Below are 17881 nucleotides of genomic sequence, written 5' to 3' on the forward strand. Positions count from 1 at the left end.
TTTGTAAGGGTTTTGATATATAGTAATAGGACTATGAATAAGTTCGTGCGGTTTTTTTTCGAAATTTGAAACTTTATTGACGTAAAATGGTTACAAATTTAATATTCAAAATATTGTCCATCGCTTACTACTACTTTTTCCCATCTTTCTGGCAATTCACGGATTCCCTTTGTGAAAAATTCGGTCGGTTTTGCCGCAATCCACGAATCGATCCATTTTTTGACTTCATCGTAATTACGGAAGTGCTGGTCAGCCAGGCCATGTTGCATCGATCGGAAGAGATAGTAATCGGATGGCGCAAGGTCTGGACTATACGGCGGGTGGGGTAGGATATCCCATTTGAGCGTTTCTAAGTATGTTTTGACCACTTGTGCAACATGTGGCCGAACATTGTCATGTTGCAAAATAACTTTGTCGTGTCTATCGGCGTATTGCGGCCGTTTTTCTCGCAGTGCTCGGCTCAAACGCATCAATTGTCGTCGGTAGACATCCCCCGTAATCGTTTCATTCGGTTTCAGTAGCTCATAATACACAACACCCAGCTGGTCCCACCAGATACACAGCATAACCTTCAGGCCATGAATATTCTGCGCCGACGTCGATGTTGAAGCATGGCCAGGGTATCCATACGTTGCCCGACGTTTTGGATTGTCGTAATGGACCCACTTTTCATCGCCAGTCACAATTCGATGCAAAAAACCCTTTCTTTTGTGCCGTTGAAGCAGTTGTTCGCATGCCATAAAACGGCGTTCAACGTCTCTTGGCTTCAATTCATACGGCACCCAATGGCCTACCTTTCGGATCATTCCCATGGCTTTTAAACGTTTGGAAATGGTTGATTGATCAACTCCCAAAGTTTTTGCAACCTCTTCTTGCGTTTGAGCCGGATCTTGATCGAGCAATTCCTCCAATTCGGTATCCATGAACTTTGGCGGCGCACCCTCGCGTTCTTCGTCTTCCAAGCCAAAATCACCACTTTTAAAGCGTGCAAACCACTTCTGGCACGTTCGCTCAGATAGAGCATGCTCACCATAAACTTCCACCAAGATACGATGACTTTCGGCTGCTTTTTTCTTCATATTAAAATAATGAAGAAGAATTCCCCGCAAAAACACATTATTTGGCACGAAATTCGACATTTTCAAGTGTGGTAAAAATATTGTTGTTTACGCTTCAAATAAAAAACTTATACTGACGTTTGTGCCTTACGACAGTAGCTCTCCAATGAATGTTTGGAAATGTGGATCGATGGAATAATAATCAAGTGACGCCATCTGTTGTAAAACCGCACGAACTTATAAATAGACCATTATGTTTAAGTTTTTGTTAGTAAGTTTTTTAATAATAATAAGGCATGTAAAATTAGTCACCCTATCCGAAAATGTGTAACATTTGGAAAAGGCGTGAAAAGGAGCTGCTAATAAGAACTTGCAAGATGTTGAAGGACGGATCTTTGTTGTGGATTATAAAGAAACTTTTTCATATTGGCTACTCCAAATTTCAGGTAAACTCGCCAGTGAAGTTGTCGGTGACTCAAATGAATGCGTGTTTATGTATGTGCGCGCATAAAAATTATTTCAGATTTACATTCATATTTATAATACATACATATAAAAAGTACATACGCACATAGATATGAATACTTTGCAAAAAAATTAAAACTTTGAATAACACGAGATTTCCTAGACGATTAAAGATAATTAGTCTGTCCGAGTTGGTATATATTCGTCAAGCTTGCCATTGAAATACACTAAATAGACATTCACAAACATAGGCTTGCATATACTTATACATGCATTTATACATACATACGTACATACGTACATTAGCCAGTAAGTCCCCGGTTTTGTACTTAGCCATGCCTGCTTGCATACACACACCGTTTATTCAGAGATGCCGCCATTAGTTCAACACGCGCTAACATCATTCATCACCAATATACTCGTGCCTCATTCTCGGCAGCAGCACTAACTGCCACAGTGTGTATCTCTCCGCTGGCAATAGGTGGTATTGCCGGTAGCTTAAAGATGTTATCGACTACCGCTTGAAACGTCAATCGAGGCATCTACGAACATGCACATATGGATGTATTAATGTATTTAGATGTGTGTGTGTATGTATACCTTTGTAGGTATGTAAGTTTCTAATTACTTAACTGGAGGCAGCGAGAACTTGGCCGCTGGTGCTGGATGCGTCGGTGGAGATGTCGGTTGTGCGCGTGAAAAAATCTCCTACGATTTAATAAGAGAATTAACTGCGGGTAATTTCAAACATGAAACGCTTTGAAGCTCACAGCTCAGAATGAATATTTATAAACTTTTTTTTATTATTATGTGTTTTTTGTTCTACGATTCTAAATTGTTTCTTACTTAAGTTTATTTGGCTACTAACAATTTTTTGCTGTTGTGTTTCCTTTTATTATTATCAAATAATCACGTATATACTCGCACAAGCACAATAATAATGAATGGGTTTTTTCTATGTATTTCAAAATATCCAGCAAACAGTTCTGTGAAGAATTTGAACAATCGGATGCGTTAGTTGTAAACCAACTTCAAACGTGAACGGCAAAAATCGTGTAGTAAAAGCCCATTTTTTCATTAATGGATTAATGGATTAACCAAAATTTGCATACAACGTAAATGTTCTTATAATTTGATAATTCCTGCACAATGAGAGGGGAATATTTATCAATAACATCATCGATCTGTTTGTTGTCATTATTGATTGCCTTCGTGTTGTTGCCACAAAATGTCAAAGGTGCGCCCAAGAAAACATTAATCTAAGCTTAACTTTTAACAATCACTTTCCGAACAAATTAAAAAAGAAAATCAACAAGTAAACAAAAAAAAAAAAAAAAAAAATTAAAATAAAGTGTTTTTCATTTTGCGTATAATATCATGGTGAGATGGTATAACTTTTTAAAGCAATAGAAACAAATGTTGGTTAAAATCGACTTTACATATAAATCTACAGTTGTAAAAAAGAAAAATCATTTCTAATTAAAAAGGGGTGCGCCATTACGACCGCCAATTTTGAGTTTATTTCTGTTTTTATACATATGAACGTCGTGGTCACAGCTGTAATTTATAAACATTTAAGGTTCAAGCGTGGAAAACTAAGACGTACAACACTTAGAAATACAAGGTGGTGCAAAATGAATAACCCTATCGAAAAATTGTAAGCAAGAACTGCTATAAGATTCCATGGTATGCGAAAAAACAGCTAAAAATTGAAAAACAACTTTTTTAAACCTTGAATTAACTAATGAAATATCAGGCCAGTCCATAAGTTCGTGCGTTTTTTAAAGGTGGTTTTAAAATTAATAAAAAATATGTTTAAGGTATTTATTAATCAATAATATATTTTCCTTCATTATTTACCATGTCTTCCCAACGTTTAGGAAAATTTTTAATTCCCTGCTCAAAAAATTGTTTGTCCTTGGAACCAAAATACGCTTCGATATCCCTTTTTATAGCTTCTTTTGAGGAGTAGTTCTTGTTACTAATATGGGATTGAAGTACACGGAAAAGGTGATAATCACAAGGTGCAATATCTGGAAAGTATAGTGGATGCGGCATTAGCTCCCATCCGAGCTCGTTCAGCTTGCCTAATGTTTGCCTTGCGGTATGAGGTCTTCCATTGTCGTGGTGAAACAAAACTTTGCGTCCATTGACTAAATATGTTCGATTTTTGTTAAGTGCCTCATTCAGGTTTGATAGCTGATGGGAATAATAATCAGCAGTTATCGTCTGGTTTGGTTCCAGAAGTTCATAATAAACAATACCGGTCATACCCCACCAAATAGACAGGGGAATCTTCTCGGGGTGAAGGCCATCTCTAGGGCTCGGTTTTGGTGTTTCATCTTTATCTAACCATTGGCGTTTGTGAACAGGATTATTGTAAAAGACCCATTTTTCATCACCAGTAACGATACGGTTCAAAAAACTTTCATTTTCAAGTCGTTGCAGCAGCTGAGAACACACATTCACTCTCTGCTGAAGGTTGGCGACGGAAAGTGTATGCGGAACCCATTTTCCCAGCTTTCAAACCTTTCCCAACTGAACCAGGTGCCTGTGAACTATTCCATGCGATGAATTTAACCTCTGAGCTATCATATCGGCTGTGAAATTTGGCTCAGCTTCCACAAGTTCGAGCAAGGTGTCGGAGTTAAAGACTTCAGGACGACCAGCGCGCGTGGCATCCTCTACGTCGCAGTTACCACTTCGGAAATTTGAAAACCACTTTTGTGCAGTCCTTACACTTACGGTATCCTCTCCGTGAACAGTGTTTATTTCTGCAGCAGCAGTTGTTGCATTTTTACCGCTTTTATAAAAAATATACAAAATATGCCTCTTATATGCGTTCGAAGATTTCATTTTATTTTTTAACAACACATGCTTCTATCCGCGATTAAAATCACTTGTTGAATGCACAATATATCAAAGAAAATATAAATAGTTCCGTTATATTCCGCGAATAATTTTTTGTATGCAAAACTCGTACAAAAGTGAAATTATGGCTAAAATGCGCTGTTCCAAGAAGTTTAAACACTTACAGTGATGGACAAAAGTTTAAGTTGAAAGTCCAAACAATCCAGTTGTCTCGATGACTTGTCAGCTTCAAGTGGTTATTGATGCTAACGGTAAACCAACTAAATACTAAAAAGCAACTACATCCTCGATGCAAAGTAAAGTTTTCACGCAAAAGTAAATAATTTTTGTACTTTATGTAGACTTTTTTCTACGCAGTTTTTGCGTTTTTCCTCATAACTTTGTTATTTCATGTTAAGACGTGCATTTTTTTAGTTCATTGTGATTAGAGAAAGGTTTCAAATAAAGCTGTATCAACACATTTTTCAAAAAATTTATTTGGATTTTCCAGTTAACGAAAACGTTTGTCCAACACTGTAAGTAAAGCTTTCCAACAAATTCGAACTTGGTATATATTTTTGTACATATTCGTAAATTTGAAGCTGATATGAGGACCAACCCGAAAACTTTCAGGCGTTTTTTAAGACCTGCTCCTCTATTCCTTATGAAATAGTTGTGTAAAATGCTCTCTCACTGTTCATCATAAAGTTAATTATAAAACAACAGAAGCACATTTTTTAATGAAATAAAATGAAATTAAAATTACAATGAAACAGCTAAGGGCATTTAATCGCACAAACATGAAACAAACTAAATATAATTTGATTTCTACTTGTTATAATTCTTTCTAAAACTCTCTCCCCTGTGGGCATTTGAGTCTCCATAGATTCAAAGATGACCCTTCCTATTCAACCGCTCTTGAGTCATCGTACTTTTTAAATACGAGTGCACTCTCTCTCATTTGAATACGGCCAAATATTTTTCAATAGCATTTAGCTCCAGAACCCAGAATACCTTTTGCGATTTGCCCTGTTTACAGACCACATTCACAAATTGAGTTGACGATTCTGCGTCTTGTTCTAAACAGCTATTAAAAATTGTGATTGAAATAGTATTGAAGACAGCTGAAATTAAAAAATAAGCACTATTGTTTCCGCTTTCTGTACTAAGAAAGGGTCCTAAAAATATGCAGTTCCTTCTAAAGATAAAACGTTTCTTTCCCGAGATACAAAATTTCCGAATTGACTTTTGCTATTATTTGCTGAAACGTAACGTAGTTAACCCATTTCAGAAGCGAATAGTAACTAGCGATCAAAAAATCATGTTGAGTCGGTCATGCGCCGAGCACGGATTAATGGTCAAGTATCTTTTGCTATGTGTTTGGTAGGATTGGAAGATCACTCACAATAATCTACAGTCATCGAACCAAATACTCAATTTGAGTGTCTATTGTCTACAACTGACCAAATTGAACTAGGCGATCGACCACTAACGCCTTTATCGACGCGCTGTAAACTCAGAGAGCTTGGAAGTTCTATTTAGTACCCATTTGGCACCTAGTGATTATCTCTTTTTCATTTGAGCTACGAACTCACATAATTTTTTATAAGAGCGTACTGATATCGTCGGGCTTAACAACCGCGCTGTTAGTTCTGACATTTCCAAAGTAGATAAAGAAGCAAAGCGAATGAGTATCGTGGTTAACTAGCACAAAACGAAGTACACCCTGTCATCAAACAAACAATCAGCGTACTGACGTATCGGAACCCACGAATTCGTGTTTTTAAGAACTAGCATAAACACCGATAACAATAGCAGCGTTGAAATCCCCCTACTTTGGAACAAGTACGCATTTGAATAGTAAAGTTCTCTCCCGACGAACAAAGCTAATGAGGTCTCCCTTGGAGTGTTTGAGAGAAAGATTCTGCAGAAGATTTTTGGATATTTGCTCCTTGGCGATGACGAGTATCTTAGCATATTCTTTTATCATCATTAATATCTTGAAAATGCTTAGTTTTAATGCAAAAATAGGGCAAAAACGAGAGATTACAAATTTATGACCTTTAATTAATAATAAGCGATTTATTGTGATCGGTTAATGGATTCTCCAAATATTATACATTTTCATGATCTACGTTTTTATTTAATCCAAAACCATTATTGGGCGATATCTCGAAAACTACATTTTTTTTTTTTTTTGTTTTTATCCCCCATTTATTTTTTATACATCTGTCCTTTGACATTAAGTATGTTGTTTAACAATTTGGTCAGGATTTATATACATCGCTTAATGGCCAGTGTCAAAAGCGATAAAATTAAAATAACCGAAATAATATACAATAATACAATACAAGTTTCACTTTACATGATTACATTTTACAACTGTTTTTAATTATTTTTTTTACATATTTATGGTTTTTTAGCATTTATCATACTAAGTCGCTTGGTCGGGTTCTCTTTAAACGCCTTTTCCCGTTTCTTTCCCTTTCAAGAAGTTTGTTGATTTCTGCATGCTGTGCGTGTGTATTTTTTTATAGTACCTTGTTGTTATCTTTTTGATTTCTTCGTCTACTCTTGCTAAGTTAAAAGTCCTGTGGATGTCATCATTTTTCGTGTACCTGTCAGACATGGTCAAAATTCGAAGAATCTTAGATTGCTGTCGTTGGATTTTTTCTATATGAGTTTTTTTAGCAAGCTACATGATAGCAAGAAAATGATGTACATTTTCAGACTCAGTGACCGATTTTACATACGAATTAAATGATCTGTTCCGAGAGTAAAAACCCCGTTAACTATTTGTAAACCGGTGGAATTAGCCTTTTTTGCTTTTGGATTGGTTAGTAATTATTTATTGAGCACTGAACCTCCGAAACATATATTATTATTTTGACTTAGTAGTTCATTACATGGAGCTTTAGCGGACGGGATCAACTACTAGGAAAGCCTGGGTGATGAGTTCATTAGTATGATAGTATGTAACTACGCGCAAGCCTTATGAGGATAGCAAAGAAAAAGTAAAAGAAAAAAGAAAAAGGGGCGAAAGATATGATGTGACTAATTTATTTATAAAAGTATATAATTATGTTTGTCCTCCACAAACATCCCTACAGTTTCATACCACTTCCGAATGGCAGGTGATTTTTATGGGCAGCTTTTTCATAGCGGAAATGCACTCGACTTTGGATGTGGAGGTGAAATCATTTTAGAAAAAACGCCTTTCTATCATTTGATATTTCATGTCTGCAGTAAGTATTCACCCGCAGTCCAATCAATTGTTTTTTGGATAAACCAGTTTCGATTGGGGTATTGAAAGCCAACATTACTAAAGTTATTCACGAAATCCGGGCGAAGTCTCACAGCGAGTCATTCAAAATTTGTGTTTACGGATGGCTAAATTGCCACGCAGTTGCGGCCAACATTTGAAAGGGACTATCTTTAAAAAATAAATATCATGAATGGTTCTACACAAAACTAATACAGATTGTCCAATCAATTTGAACTTTCGTTGTTTTATTTCAATTTATATTCCGATACCTCTAAATTGAATGCTAGCGAACTTTTGGTACACGTAAGCGCCAAACAAAGCTATACTAAAAAATGTCAAAAAGTGAACTCAAAAAAAATTGTAATTCTGCCATCACTTCTAATATCCTACAAATAATTGTATAATATAATTATTATTACTGTTGCGAGTTTAAAGTTTTTAATTTAATTTTTGCTCTTTTGCAATCGAAATGAGTCTCATTCGTCATGTTAGACTAAGTAAATTATCACAACTCACCTAAAGCAAATAAAATATAATTAAATATGCGTGATTTGACCAACATTTGCAAATTGGAAAATTTGAAATTCTGTTTTTCCCCCCTTTAGCTCAAGCGAATAAGGTTTCACCGAAATTGGATTTTGACGACGCGGAAAATAAAAACACCTCCGATGTGCCAATAGTACCTGGCACAGGGCAAGGTAGCAGAGGGGACGGCACTCAAAACAGAAGTGGCTCCGAAAGTGGAACGAACGGAAGAGGTAGCGATACAACAACCACCATCAGCAGTAGTACTGGAAGCAGTAAATCTGGACCGAAAATACATGGCGTGCGCGTGACTGTCGACACGAGTGACACACAAAAGTCTAAAGGTAAATTAAAAAGTAGTAAAAGGGAATCATTTAAAATGCATTTTCGCTGCTTAGAGAACACAGAGAGCGTGGAAATAACTGACGTGGGAAAGCATAAGAAGCGTGTTGGCATACACACGGACATAACGTTTGAAATATCGACTGATGGAGATAGCGATGCTAATGCGACGAGCTCAGCACAGGACGGCGATAAAGGTGGGTTCAGGTTACTAAATAATGTTTACATTTTACATTTTTCTTATTATATTAATTAAATTCTTCGTTAGAGGATGCCAGTGTGCCTATATTTAAAGGTCGCAGTGGACCCACACAAAAAACACGCAAGCCCAATGATCCTAAAAACCAATGGAATCCAAATTTCTCATCTGAACGACGCAGTTATGAAAGTAGAGGGCAAGGTGCTGGCCCTAATTATTACTACCCACAGTACTACCCAAATAACGTGCCCGTTTATGTAGCGACAGGCAATGGTCGAGGCGGAAATGTTGGAACCGTTTATAGACGAGGAGATGGCTGGAACAGCTATGTGCCTTCTTCTAATGTACCCTCTTCTAATGTGTGGACCACTGAGCGTACATATAATGAACAATACCGCCCAAATACTGTGGCTGGCCATAGAACGCCCAGCTGGAAGCCCTGCTATTGTATGACTTCTATAGTTGATAATAGACAACGAAGGGACCACCATATTGGCGCAGGGCTGATGCACCAACCCACAAGCCCAGTTATTAAGGTGGTCGATGGGAAATTAGAGAAACCATTTCCTAGTAGATAATTGGATAAGTTAAAAATAAGGGAATTATATAAATTTAAGTAACATTTTTTTCTTTATTTAAGAATTTAAATTTTTTATGTTTACAATAAAATAATCAGCGAGATTAGCTTAGCGTAAAAGAACACATTAAAGTATTTTAACTGTAAAAAATCGAGGTAGGATTTATGTGTGAAGGGTGTAACTGCTGACCTTTCCGTTGTCGTCGAGGGTCGTTGTGGCTGCCTTGTAACCAATACGCTGGCCATTAATATCGTAGTTCTCACTTTCGCCTGTTGAAAGTTCCTTGTAATTTTTAACTTGACCGTCGGGTCCAAACTGTATAAAGAAAATCTTATGTTAAACTATTCCCTTAAACCATTATTACAAATTTTACCTCAGACTGTGAGGACCACTTGGAAGCCTTCTCCCAAGACTTGGTCTTGTAGCCACCGCCAGAGCCTCCTACATTTGCTGAAAGACCAAGATTGCTGCCATAGCCTCCTGACAAGTCAGCCAATTGACTACCACCGGTACGAACACCAGCAACACCAATATCTTGGGCTTGCGCCTTTGCCAAACGCTCCGACTCGGAAATGTAATGATGTAAGCCCGAGGCGCCAACTCCGACACCGGAAGATAAGCCTGAATTTGCACCATATGCGGATTCTGCACCAAAGGCTGAACCAAATTTGGAGTTAAAACTAGACTCAGCTCCGAATTGGGAGCCAAACTTCGATTGAGCTCCAAAACCAGCACCAAGCTGTGAAGCCTGGGTAAGTGCGGCATTGCTGCCAGCACCAAAACCACTGTGAGCACTGTAACCATTTTCTGCTCCAAAACTGCTTTGGGCTCCAAAACCATGTTGAGCTCTAAATCCGTTTTGAACACCGAAACGGCTCTGTGAGCCGAAATCGCTTTGTGCGGAATGACCGCCTGAAATATGAAATTTTTTAGTTCACTTACTTTATCATATTACTTATAACTCTTACCGAATCCACCCACGTGAGATGCTTGACCAGCAGTCAATGCACCACTTAACAGATTGTTTAGTTGCGAAGCTACGTTTGAAGAAGCTGAGTGTTGAAGGTATGATGAGTGGGAGCCACCGACAGATGGTACGATCAACTGTGGTTGTGCCGAAGTGGTCACTTTGCGATATTTAACGTACGACTCTTGACCGGAGGGAGCAACAATTTGGACGGGTGCAGCTTGTTGGATGCGTTCCTCTTTAATATGCACATAGTTCTCAGAACCAGATGGGGCAGTGTATTGGATAACAGGTACTGCTTTGCTTTGAACGCGACGCTCCTCATGATGCACATAATTCTCTGAACCACCGCTAGGCACAGTGTATTGAATGACGGGTTGGGCTTGTACACGACGTTCTTCGTGGTGATAGTAGTTTTCAGAACCACCAGATGGTGCAGTATATTGAATGACGGGCTGAGACTGTACGCGACGTTCCTCGTGGTGAACATAGTTCTCGGCGCCTCCAACAGGTGCAGTGTAAGTAATGACGGGTTGGCTTTCAGTGCGACGCTCCTCATGGTGGACGTAGTTCTGGGCACCACCAACAGGCGCACTGTAAGTAATGACGGGCTGGCTTTCAGTGCGACGTTCCTCATGGTGTACATAGCTCTCATGGCCACCCGATCCACCTCCTGATACAATAATTTCAGGTATAACTTGCTGCTGTACATTTTCAGTTTGTTCTGTGAAACTGCTTGATGCACCACCCGAGGTGACAGGTATCACAACAGCGGCACCGTTGCTAGCACCGCTAGCAAAATTCGAGCCAGCACCAAACGATGAAGAACTGCCAAAGTTTGCAGAGTGACTGGCACCAAATGAAGCAGCACTGTTGCTAGAGGCGCCGAAAGATGAGCTACTGGCCAGTTCAGCGGCTGAGAGACCTGATAGAGCAGATGAACCGGAAAGTCCACTGGAATAGCCACTGCTACCGTAGCCGCTACTACCACTTGAAAGTCCGACTGTACCAACTCCACCATAGGAGCCGACTTCTTCAAATGAGGCCTGGTGTTGGCTAAAAAATAAAGTGATAAGAATATATCAATATTTGGTTATTAGTAGAGGGTAAACCCCCTGAACTTGTCTAATAATCTACTTAAGTTAATCATGGAAAACATGGGATCTCCTTTAGGTTTTGAAAGCAGCTTAGCATAGCTTGTCGTAAAATAATGCATTTTGGGTTTACTTCTACTCATAAGAAACTTTTAATCCAAGCCCAAAAATTTAATTCTAATAAATATTTAGTTGATAGCTTCTCGTCGATAGCTTCTTTTACCTTGGCTGTACAATATTAATAGATGACAGTGCCGAAGAAAACATCAACTGCAGACTGAACAACTATTCTTGCAATAATTTTCGGTCGACTTGACTCAGTTCGGACGAGCTCGCGCTTCGGCGGGCGAACGAAGTGGCGAATATTCAACTCTTGTGGAAAGTTGACATTGCTGTACGGAAGTGAAACATGGCTAGTCTCAAACAAAATCACACAGAGGCTTCAGATCTTTATAAGCAAATGCTTACGCATTATTAGCAGAATATTCTGGTAAAAAAAACCAATAATGAAACACTGTAAAACCATACTGATGAAGAGCCTATCCCGCGGCAGGTAAAACGCAGAATATGGTGACGGATAGGTCACACCCTCAGAAGACCACCAGATCACTTAATTCGGATGGCAGTAGATGGGGATCCCCAAGGAAATAGAGCGCGAGGTCAATTCAAAACTTTCTGGAGAAAATCGAAATTGTGTGAGTTAGCCGCAGTCAACATCTCGTGGGATAGCGCAAAAACAGCAGCAACAAATCGTCTCATATGGCGAAGTCTTGGCGAGTACCTATGCTCCCAAGTGGAATAATTAGGGAATAATAATAAACATTTAATTTAAGCAGGTTTGAAAAACTCCTTCTCATTTTAAATTAACTCTATAAGCGCTTTAGAAATACAGCTATGGAATGTAAGGTTCCAAATGTGCAGTGATTTTGTATATTGATTTATTTTAAATTCATTCTATGTATTTTTTCGATGAAAACTACCCTCAACTATCACAATTTATTACTAGGAAAAAACGTAACTATATTTTACGGCCATGTTTTCCCTAAAGGCTAAAAAATCCGAGAAAAAAAACTTAAAAAAAAATGTGTCATATTAAAAGTGATGGCATTAGACCAAAAACAAAGTTTTGCACATTAGAATGTCACGACAAAAGAAAGCAGAGTGGTGTAAAATAGAACGGCTATTCGTAATTTCATTTTGTGCGGACATCCTAATGTTCAAGATCCTGGCCTTTCACTACTGTTTAGTTAGAAGTATCTGTTGGAAGAACACACCCAGTTTCAGCCAGATCGGTATATTTCTTAGTATTTGGCATTCATTTGAATCGAAGAATTCGAGTGATTTTCCCTTTCCATCACGACAACGCACCAGCTCACTTCTCAGCAGTAGGGGTCACAAAATTAATGGAAATAGGTCTTAACTCGATTCACACACCCCATAATCTCCAGGATTGGTTCTCTCGGATCACTCGGACTACTATTTGTTCCCCAATTTGGAGAAATGACTGACAGGAAAAAGGATTTAATTCAAACGAAGAGGTGATTGCAGAAACAAATGGAAATTTTTCAGAGTTGGACAAATCCTATTATTCAAAAGGTATCAACAAAGTAGAACACCGTTGGGCAAAAAGGATAAGCCTAAAATGAAACTACGTCGAAAAAAAGGTTAACCTCAAACAATTACGTAGTTTTTATTTTTGCACTGACTTTTCAAATAACCCTCGTACCATTCACAAAAAGAATGAACAAAAGGGACCTAGGACAAGCCCCCGCGGCACATCGGGGCCAACAAAACATGATTTGGAAGACCCAGCATCTAAAGCTAAACTAAAAGCATATATCACGCCATGCTTTGCCCAACCATAGTAAAACTCCTCCCAATTGTGTCACCCAATTCATAAATGGCATGCGTCAAACCTCAAGCTCCATGATTTCATTAGCCTACCCTCATATCTCCAAGTTTCATATAAAGGCAACGATACTTCTGTATATTTTACTTAATGTGCTAATAACTCAAATACAACTCAAACATTATGCGCGTCTCTCCTTTCTACCTCGACCACACTCTTCCTACGTTTATCACTTAGCATACGATTTTTGAAGTAGAAGACTGAAGGTTATTGAATATCGCATACTTAAAATTGAGAAATATGAAATTATATTTTTCAGTTCGATGAACACATAAATAAATAATGTATATTATGCAAGGTGGCGCAAATTAATCATCCTATTTTATTTTTGAAAAACTTTTTTACTAAATAAAGAAACTGATTCTGAGTGATGAAAATCTTATTTTGCTCTTTAAGCGCTCCATTGCTGGTCTGTTTGTATACTGCAGCTGTCACCAAGTATGATTGACGTACGACGCCATTTACAAAAATTATAAATCTTCCAATAGGGTAATTAATTGTGCGCCACCTTGTATATATCTACAAAAATGCATGCTTACCCATCAAATTCAGACACTACATCTCCAATTTTCCTCTTAGCCTCTTCTACCGTTTGCTGGTGCTGACTGTAGTGTCTATATTTAGATAAAAAATACATTTAAATATGAAACTCAATTCAAAATCTATGTCTTAAATTAAAAAATATGTTAATAAAAAAAGTTTGGGATCTAATAAGTTTTTGAGAAAATTTTGTACCAAGCCAATTAGGAATGCAATTGCAATTTCTTTACTGATAAGATTCCTTCATTGTTTAGGTACTTACAATTTATGGAAATTATGCCTTAAAAAGAAATACAAAAATTTTATCATTTATATTTATTTATTTATTTTACTAATTAATTCATAATGAAATTTGTGTTTAGTTTACCTGCTCTCCAGTTCCTCTGAAAAACAAAATAGATTTTAATTAGAAAATGGAAAATAATCAAAAATATTAAAATACAAATTTCAATAGATTAATACGTCAAAATAATTGCATAATCATATTATTATGTATATGTGTAGCATAAATGTGTGTGTGTGTATGCATGAATGTGTGTGCATATATCATCATCCAATACGGTATTCAAATTCAAATAGAAAAATTTATATTATATGTACGCATGTGTGGGTATGTCTGACTGCGCCAGCATCAGCGATAGTGCCTAGAATTATAAAATAATTCGTCGAAAGGTCAAAAGTTATCAGCAATGAAAATATAATGAATAAGAAAAATTTCACCACATTTAGAAGCTTCGAATAGCGCCAGCAGAAGAAACCGACATTCATCTATCGGTTGCTTTTTTAGACATTTATGGTAAAGCTTTCCCTAGGGTATTTGTTTAACCAGCTATTGGCATAATTTTAACATACCTCTGGACAGTATACATACTTCAATAAATTGTTAAGGAAAGATTTATGAACCATCTTTAGAAAAAGTGGACATTTAGAGTGTTAGGGGGTACAGGGTTAAAATTTGTCCGCGGTAACCGATGCCTGTCATAAGAGGCGATTCAAATCGTCACCTCAGGCTATTCGTTATGAGCAGTAACTCAACGACAATAGGCTGAGCCGAGAACATCTGCAGAGAGGAAACGCTGTTGCCATCGCCTACCTGGACGTTAACTGATAACCTCAGTACCAAGACCGGATGCAGAGATATAATCAGCCCCTAATCTTATATCATAACCGATTACTGAACAGCCACATGGGTCTTTGCTCCTCAACGAAACGATAGGAATATATAAATATTTACCAAATTATTGTTCGGTACAAAAATTTCAAATTTTCGAATTGTATGTAGAAGCATTTGTTTCGACTCTAAGCAACAAATGACTACTCAACCAACGAAGTAACCCAAAGACTGTGTAAACAATGTTTTTGCTGTGCTTTGCATGATTGAGGCTTTATTGGTCACTCTGTTTCAAAACTAAGAACGGAGCCAACATTATCGTTAATGGAAAACGCTAAATGCAAATGATGCTCGTCTTCTTCATTATCAATTGTCTGAATGGTCCCGTAAATGCAGTGCAACATGCCATGGAATGGGTGAAATTACTCGTATTAACTTATTGAAACGAATTTTTAGTGGCCGAATCACATCTTAAAATGGGCCTCTGAATTAGTCGCACAGTCATATGATTTGATGTCTTTCGAAGATTTATAAATAGTTGTGCAACCCTTGGTTTACGTCCAACTTGGAAGCAAGCATTCGTCTTATTATTAAAAGGATAAGACCGGTTATGTTGGAAGAAGTCGCACAAAAATTGAATGACTAGAAGATCATCCCAAGCCGCAATTATGCGAAGTCTAAAGGCCATCGAATTCGTACGCGAATAACACTCTTCTCCCTTGCGTCCAAGCGGTAGCTGGTTTTTATGACGAGCTTTGGGAAAAATACTCTCGCAGGCCTACCACTGCCTACCGAAGTGTGACTGATATTATAATAGAAAAAAACATTTTCTATCATTTGATCTTTCACGTATGCAGTGGATTTGAATTCGAGATTAGCCAAATGGTGGCTACAGCTATGCCCGCTTGGATACGCCAACAAAATGTCGTACTTTTAATATAACTGTTTAGGCTCACTATCACCTATACCTGCGCTCACTTTTACACAAGAGTATCACAATTTTGTTCACATAACGGTTTTATGTAACAGCATAAGGGAATGACGATAGATACTGCATACTGAATTTATGCACTTGTTGCTCCCCACCTCATTTAGATCCAGCGAAAATATTGCAGAGATCGAAAAAAGTCGCGCCCTCTTTTTATGCCTTAAGACTAATCTACCGTCTGCAGTCCGTCATACTTAACAAGCTGTAACTCTCATTGTCTATGAGTTTGTCTGAGTCTAAAATTGGCAACCAGCACAAATAAAGTTTTATAAAAGGGATATATATATGGGATAGGTTAGGTTAGGTGGAGTGGCCTGAATAGTCCCATTGTGATACCGTTGAAGCTCACCTTTACACTGCTGAGTCAACTCTGAACCAAACTGTGAATTTAATAAATTTTGTTAATTTCAGCAACCCTATTTGTAAGACCTCCTCCATGCTGTCACAAAAGGTGATTCGAACACTTTAACACTTGCTTACTTGTTCATTCCTACTTACGAGCTATAAAGATCTGTTAGCCCCAAAAAATTGTTTAACGAAATTCAGCATACCTTCAGGAAGAAAAGAAATGGCGACACATAAAGTAAAGTTCTATTAAATAACGTGAAGAGGGTTTGCTGATCATATTACGCAAGGTATCAAATTGGTATATTCTCTACCAGAAGAAAGATAAAGAAAAAAAAACAAAGTTACACCTTCACCTACTACACTTAGCTGCTGTGGTTGCTTAAGAAGCAGCAAAGCACTAACAAAGTAGATACTAGTAAAGATTTAGACTAGGGATAAGCAACAATAACCCAAGGTACTCAGAATACACAGAATAAACTCTGTACACTAGAATATCAAGATATTATATAATGTTATAAGGCAAGAACCATCCAAAAAACGAAGATTAGATTTGTCATTTTTAAAATTTCTTCTACAATTTACATATATATTTCGTTGTCGTTCCTAGGTGGTACATTGGGACTTCTAAAATTTAGCCTCTCTGTATTTTGTATAAAACGGAGAGGAGTTTACCTGTAAGGTAGCTGTTAACTGGAAAATATTTTTTTTTTTTGACAATTTCAATGCATTTTGTACTGAACTGTGACTGTTTCTGAATTGAAAAGTTTTCCGGATAATTTTCATTTTTCAAGTTATTTATAAAGATCCATTTGACCACTTTAATAACTGCGTCTCACCAAAACAATGACTTCAATTCAAAATATAAATATATACAGTTAAATCGAAAACCTCTTTTGCGTCGAAGTATACTCAGCCAAATTAGGTGAGAGCGCTTAAAAGTGCCCCTTTGTGGGTTAATTATCTTATTTTTGTAGAGATTTCGTTTTTTCAAATTCTAAAATATTGCAATATAGTTATTGTACACACGATTGTTTAACGCTTAAACACAAAAAAAAAACGAAAGTTTGCATCGAATTAATTTACCTGCTGCTACAATGCAGGCACAGATTGCCAAAAGAATGGCTACGAATGTCTTCATGTTTGCCTTCCCTCTTGCTTACAGCGCAGTTAGTTTAATAACTTTTCACTTTTTACTGAATCTTAAGCACTGGAACGTCTTGTCAAAGTCACCAACTTTTTATTAATGAAAATAGCAGCAGACTCTATTAAGGTTTACAACTCACTTCTCGAAAGTCATCTCATTTTTATTTATAGGCGCATGTGAATGTTTGAGTACTTTGAGAAGAACTCGGAACAACATTCTGATAAGGAACTCGACTGTAGGCTATTGGAAATAGAGCGGATCATATTGGTGGCCGCCATTGCTTCTATTTAAATATGTTTTTGAGCGATGAAACTGAAATTAATTGATACCTTTTGACCTAGAGAAAAAAAAACTTTACCGGAGATAATGAAAATTCATCTTACTGATTAACAGTTTTCTTGGGTTCGTATATGTATGTATGTGTGCATATGCAAATATGTATGTGTGCATATGCAAATATGTATGTATAACGGAAATTCATTCTTAGGTGGTGTCGAA

The 17881-nt window shown here is 37.3% G+C and overlaps 2 protein-coding genes across 3 annotated transcripts; one reads left to right on the forward strand and one right to left on the reverse strand.

Moving 5' to 3' along the window:
* Nucleotides 1-2537: 2537 nt before the first annotated feature.
* LOC128863448 (uncharacterized) lies at nucleotides 2538-9406 on the forward strand. The gene is made up of 4 exons (XM_054102608.1): nucleotides 2538-2760; nucleotides 8244-8507; nucleotides 8562-8702; nucleotides 8774-9406. Exons 1-4 carry the CDS (start codon nucleotides 2673-2675, stop codon nucleotides 9280-9282), a joined length of 1002 nt encoding a protein of 333 aa, XP_053958583.1. The 5' UTR covers nucleotides 2538-2672; the 3' UTR covers nucleotides 9283-9406.
* Nucleotides 9407-9436: 30 nt separating this feature from the next.
* Nucleotides 9437-17499, reverse strand: LOC128863446 (hornerin). 2 transcript variants are annotated; one of them, XM_054102606.1, is made up of 7 exons: nucleotides 17323-17499; nucleotides 14160-14175; nucleotides 14055-14072; nucleotides 13792-13866; nucleotides 10251-11305; nucleotides 9656-10194; nucleotides 9437-9597 (listed from the first exon to the last, which is right to left on the reverse strand). In XM_054102606.1, the coding sequence occupies exons 1-7, from the start codon at nucleotides 17375-17377 to the stop codon at nucleotides 9445-9447; spliced, it is 1911 nt and encodes a 636-aa protein (XP_053958581.1). In that variant the 5' UTR covers nucleotides 17378-17499; the 3' UTR covers nucleotides 9437-9444. The 2 variants fall into 2 exon arrangements, with proteins under 2 accessions (XP_053958581.1, XP_053958582.1); XM_054102607.1 differs by lacking the exon at nucleotides 14055-14072.
* Between the last annotated feature and the right edge of the window lie 382 nt (nucleotides 17500-17881).

This window comes from Anastrepha ludens, chromosome 5, assembly GCF_028408465.1.
Source record: "Anastrepha ludens isolate Willacy chromosome 5, idAnaLude1.1, whole genome shotgun sequence".
Taxonomy (NCBI): domain Eukaryota; kingdom Metazoa; phylum Arthropoda; class Insecta; order Diptera; family Tephritidae; genus Anastrepha; species Anastrepha ludens.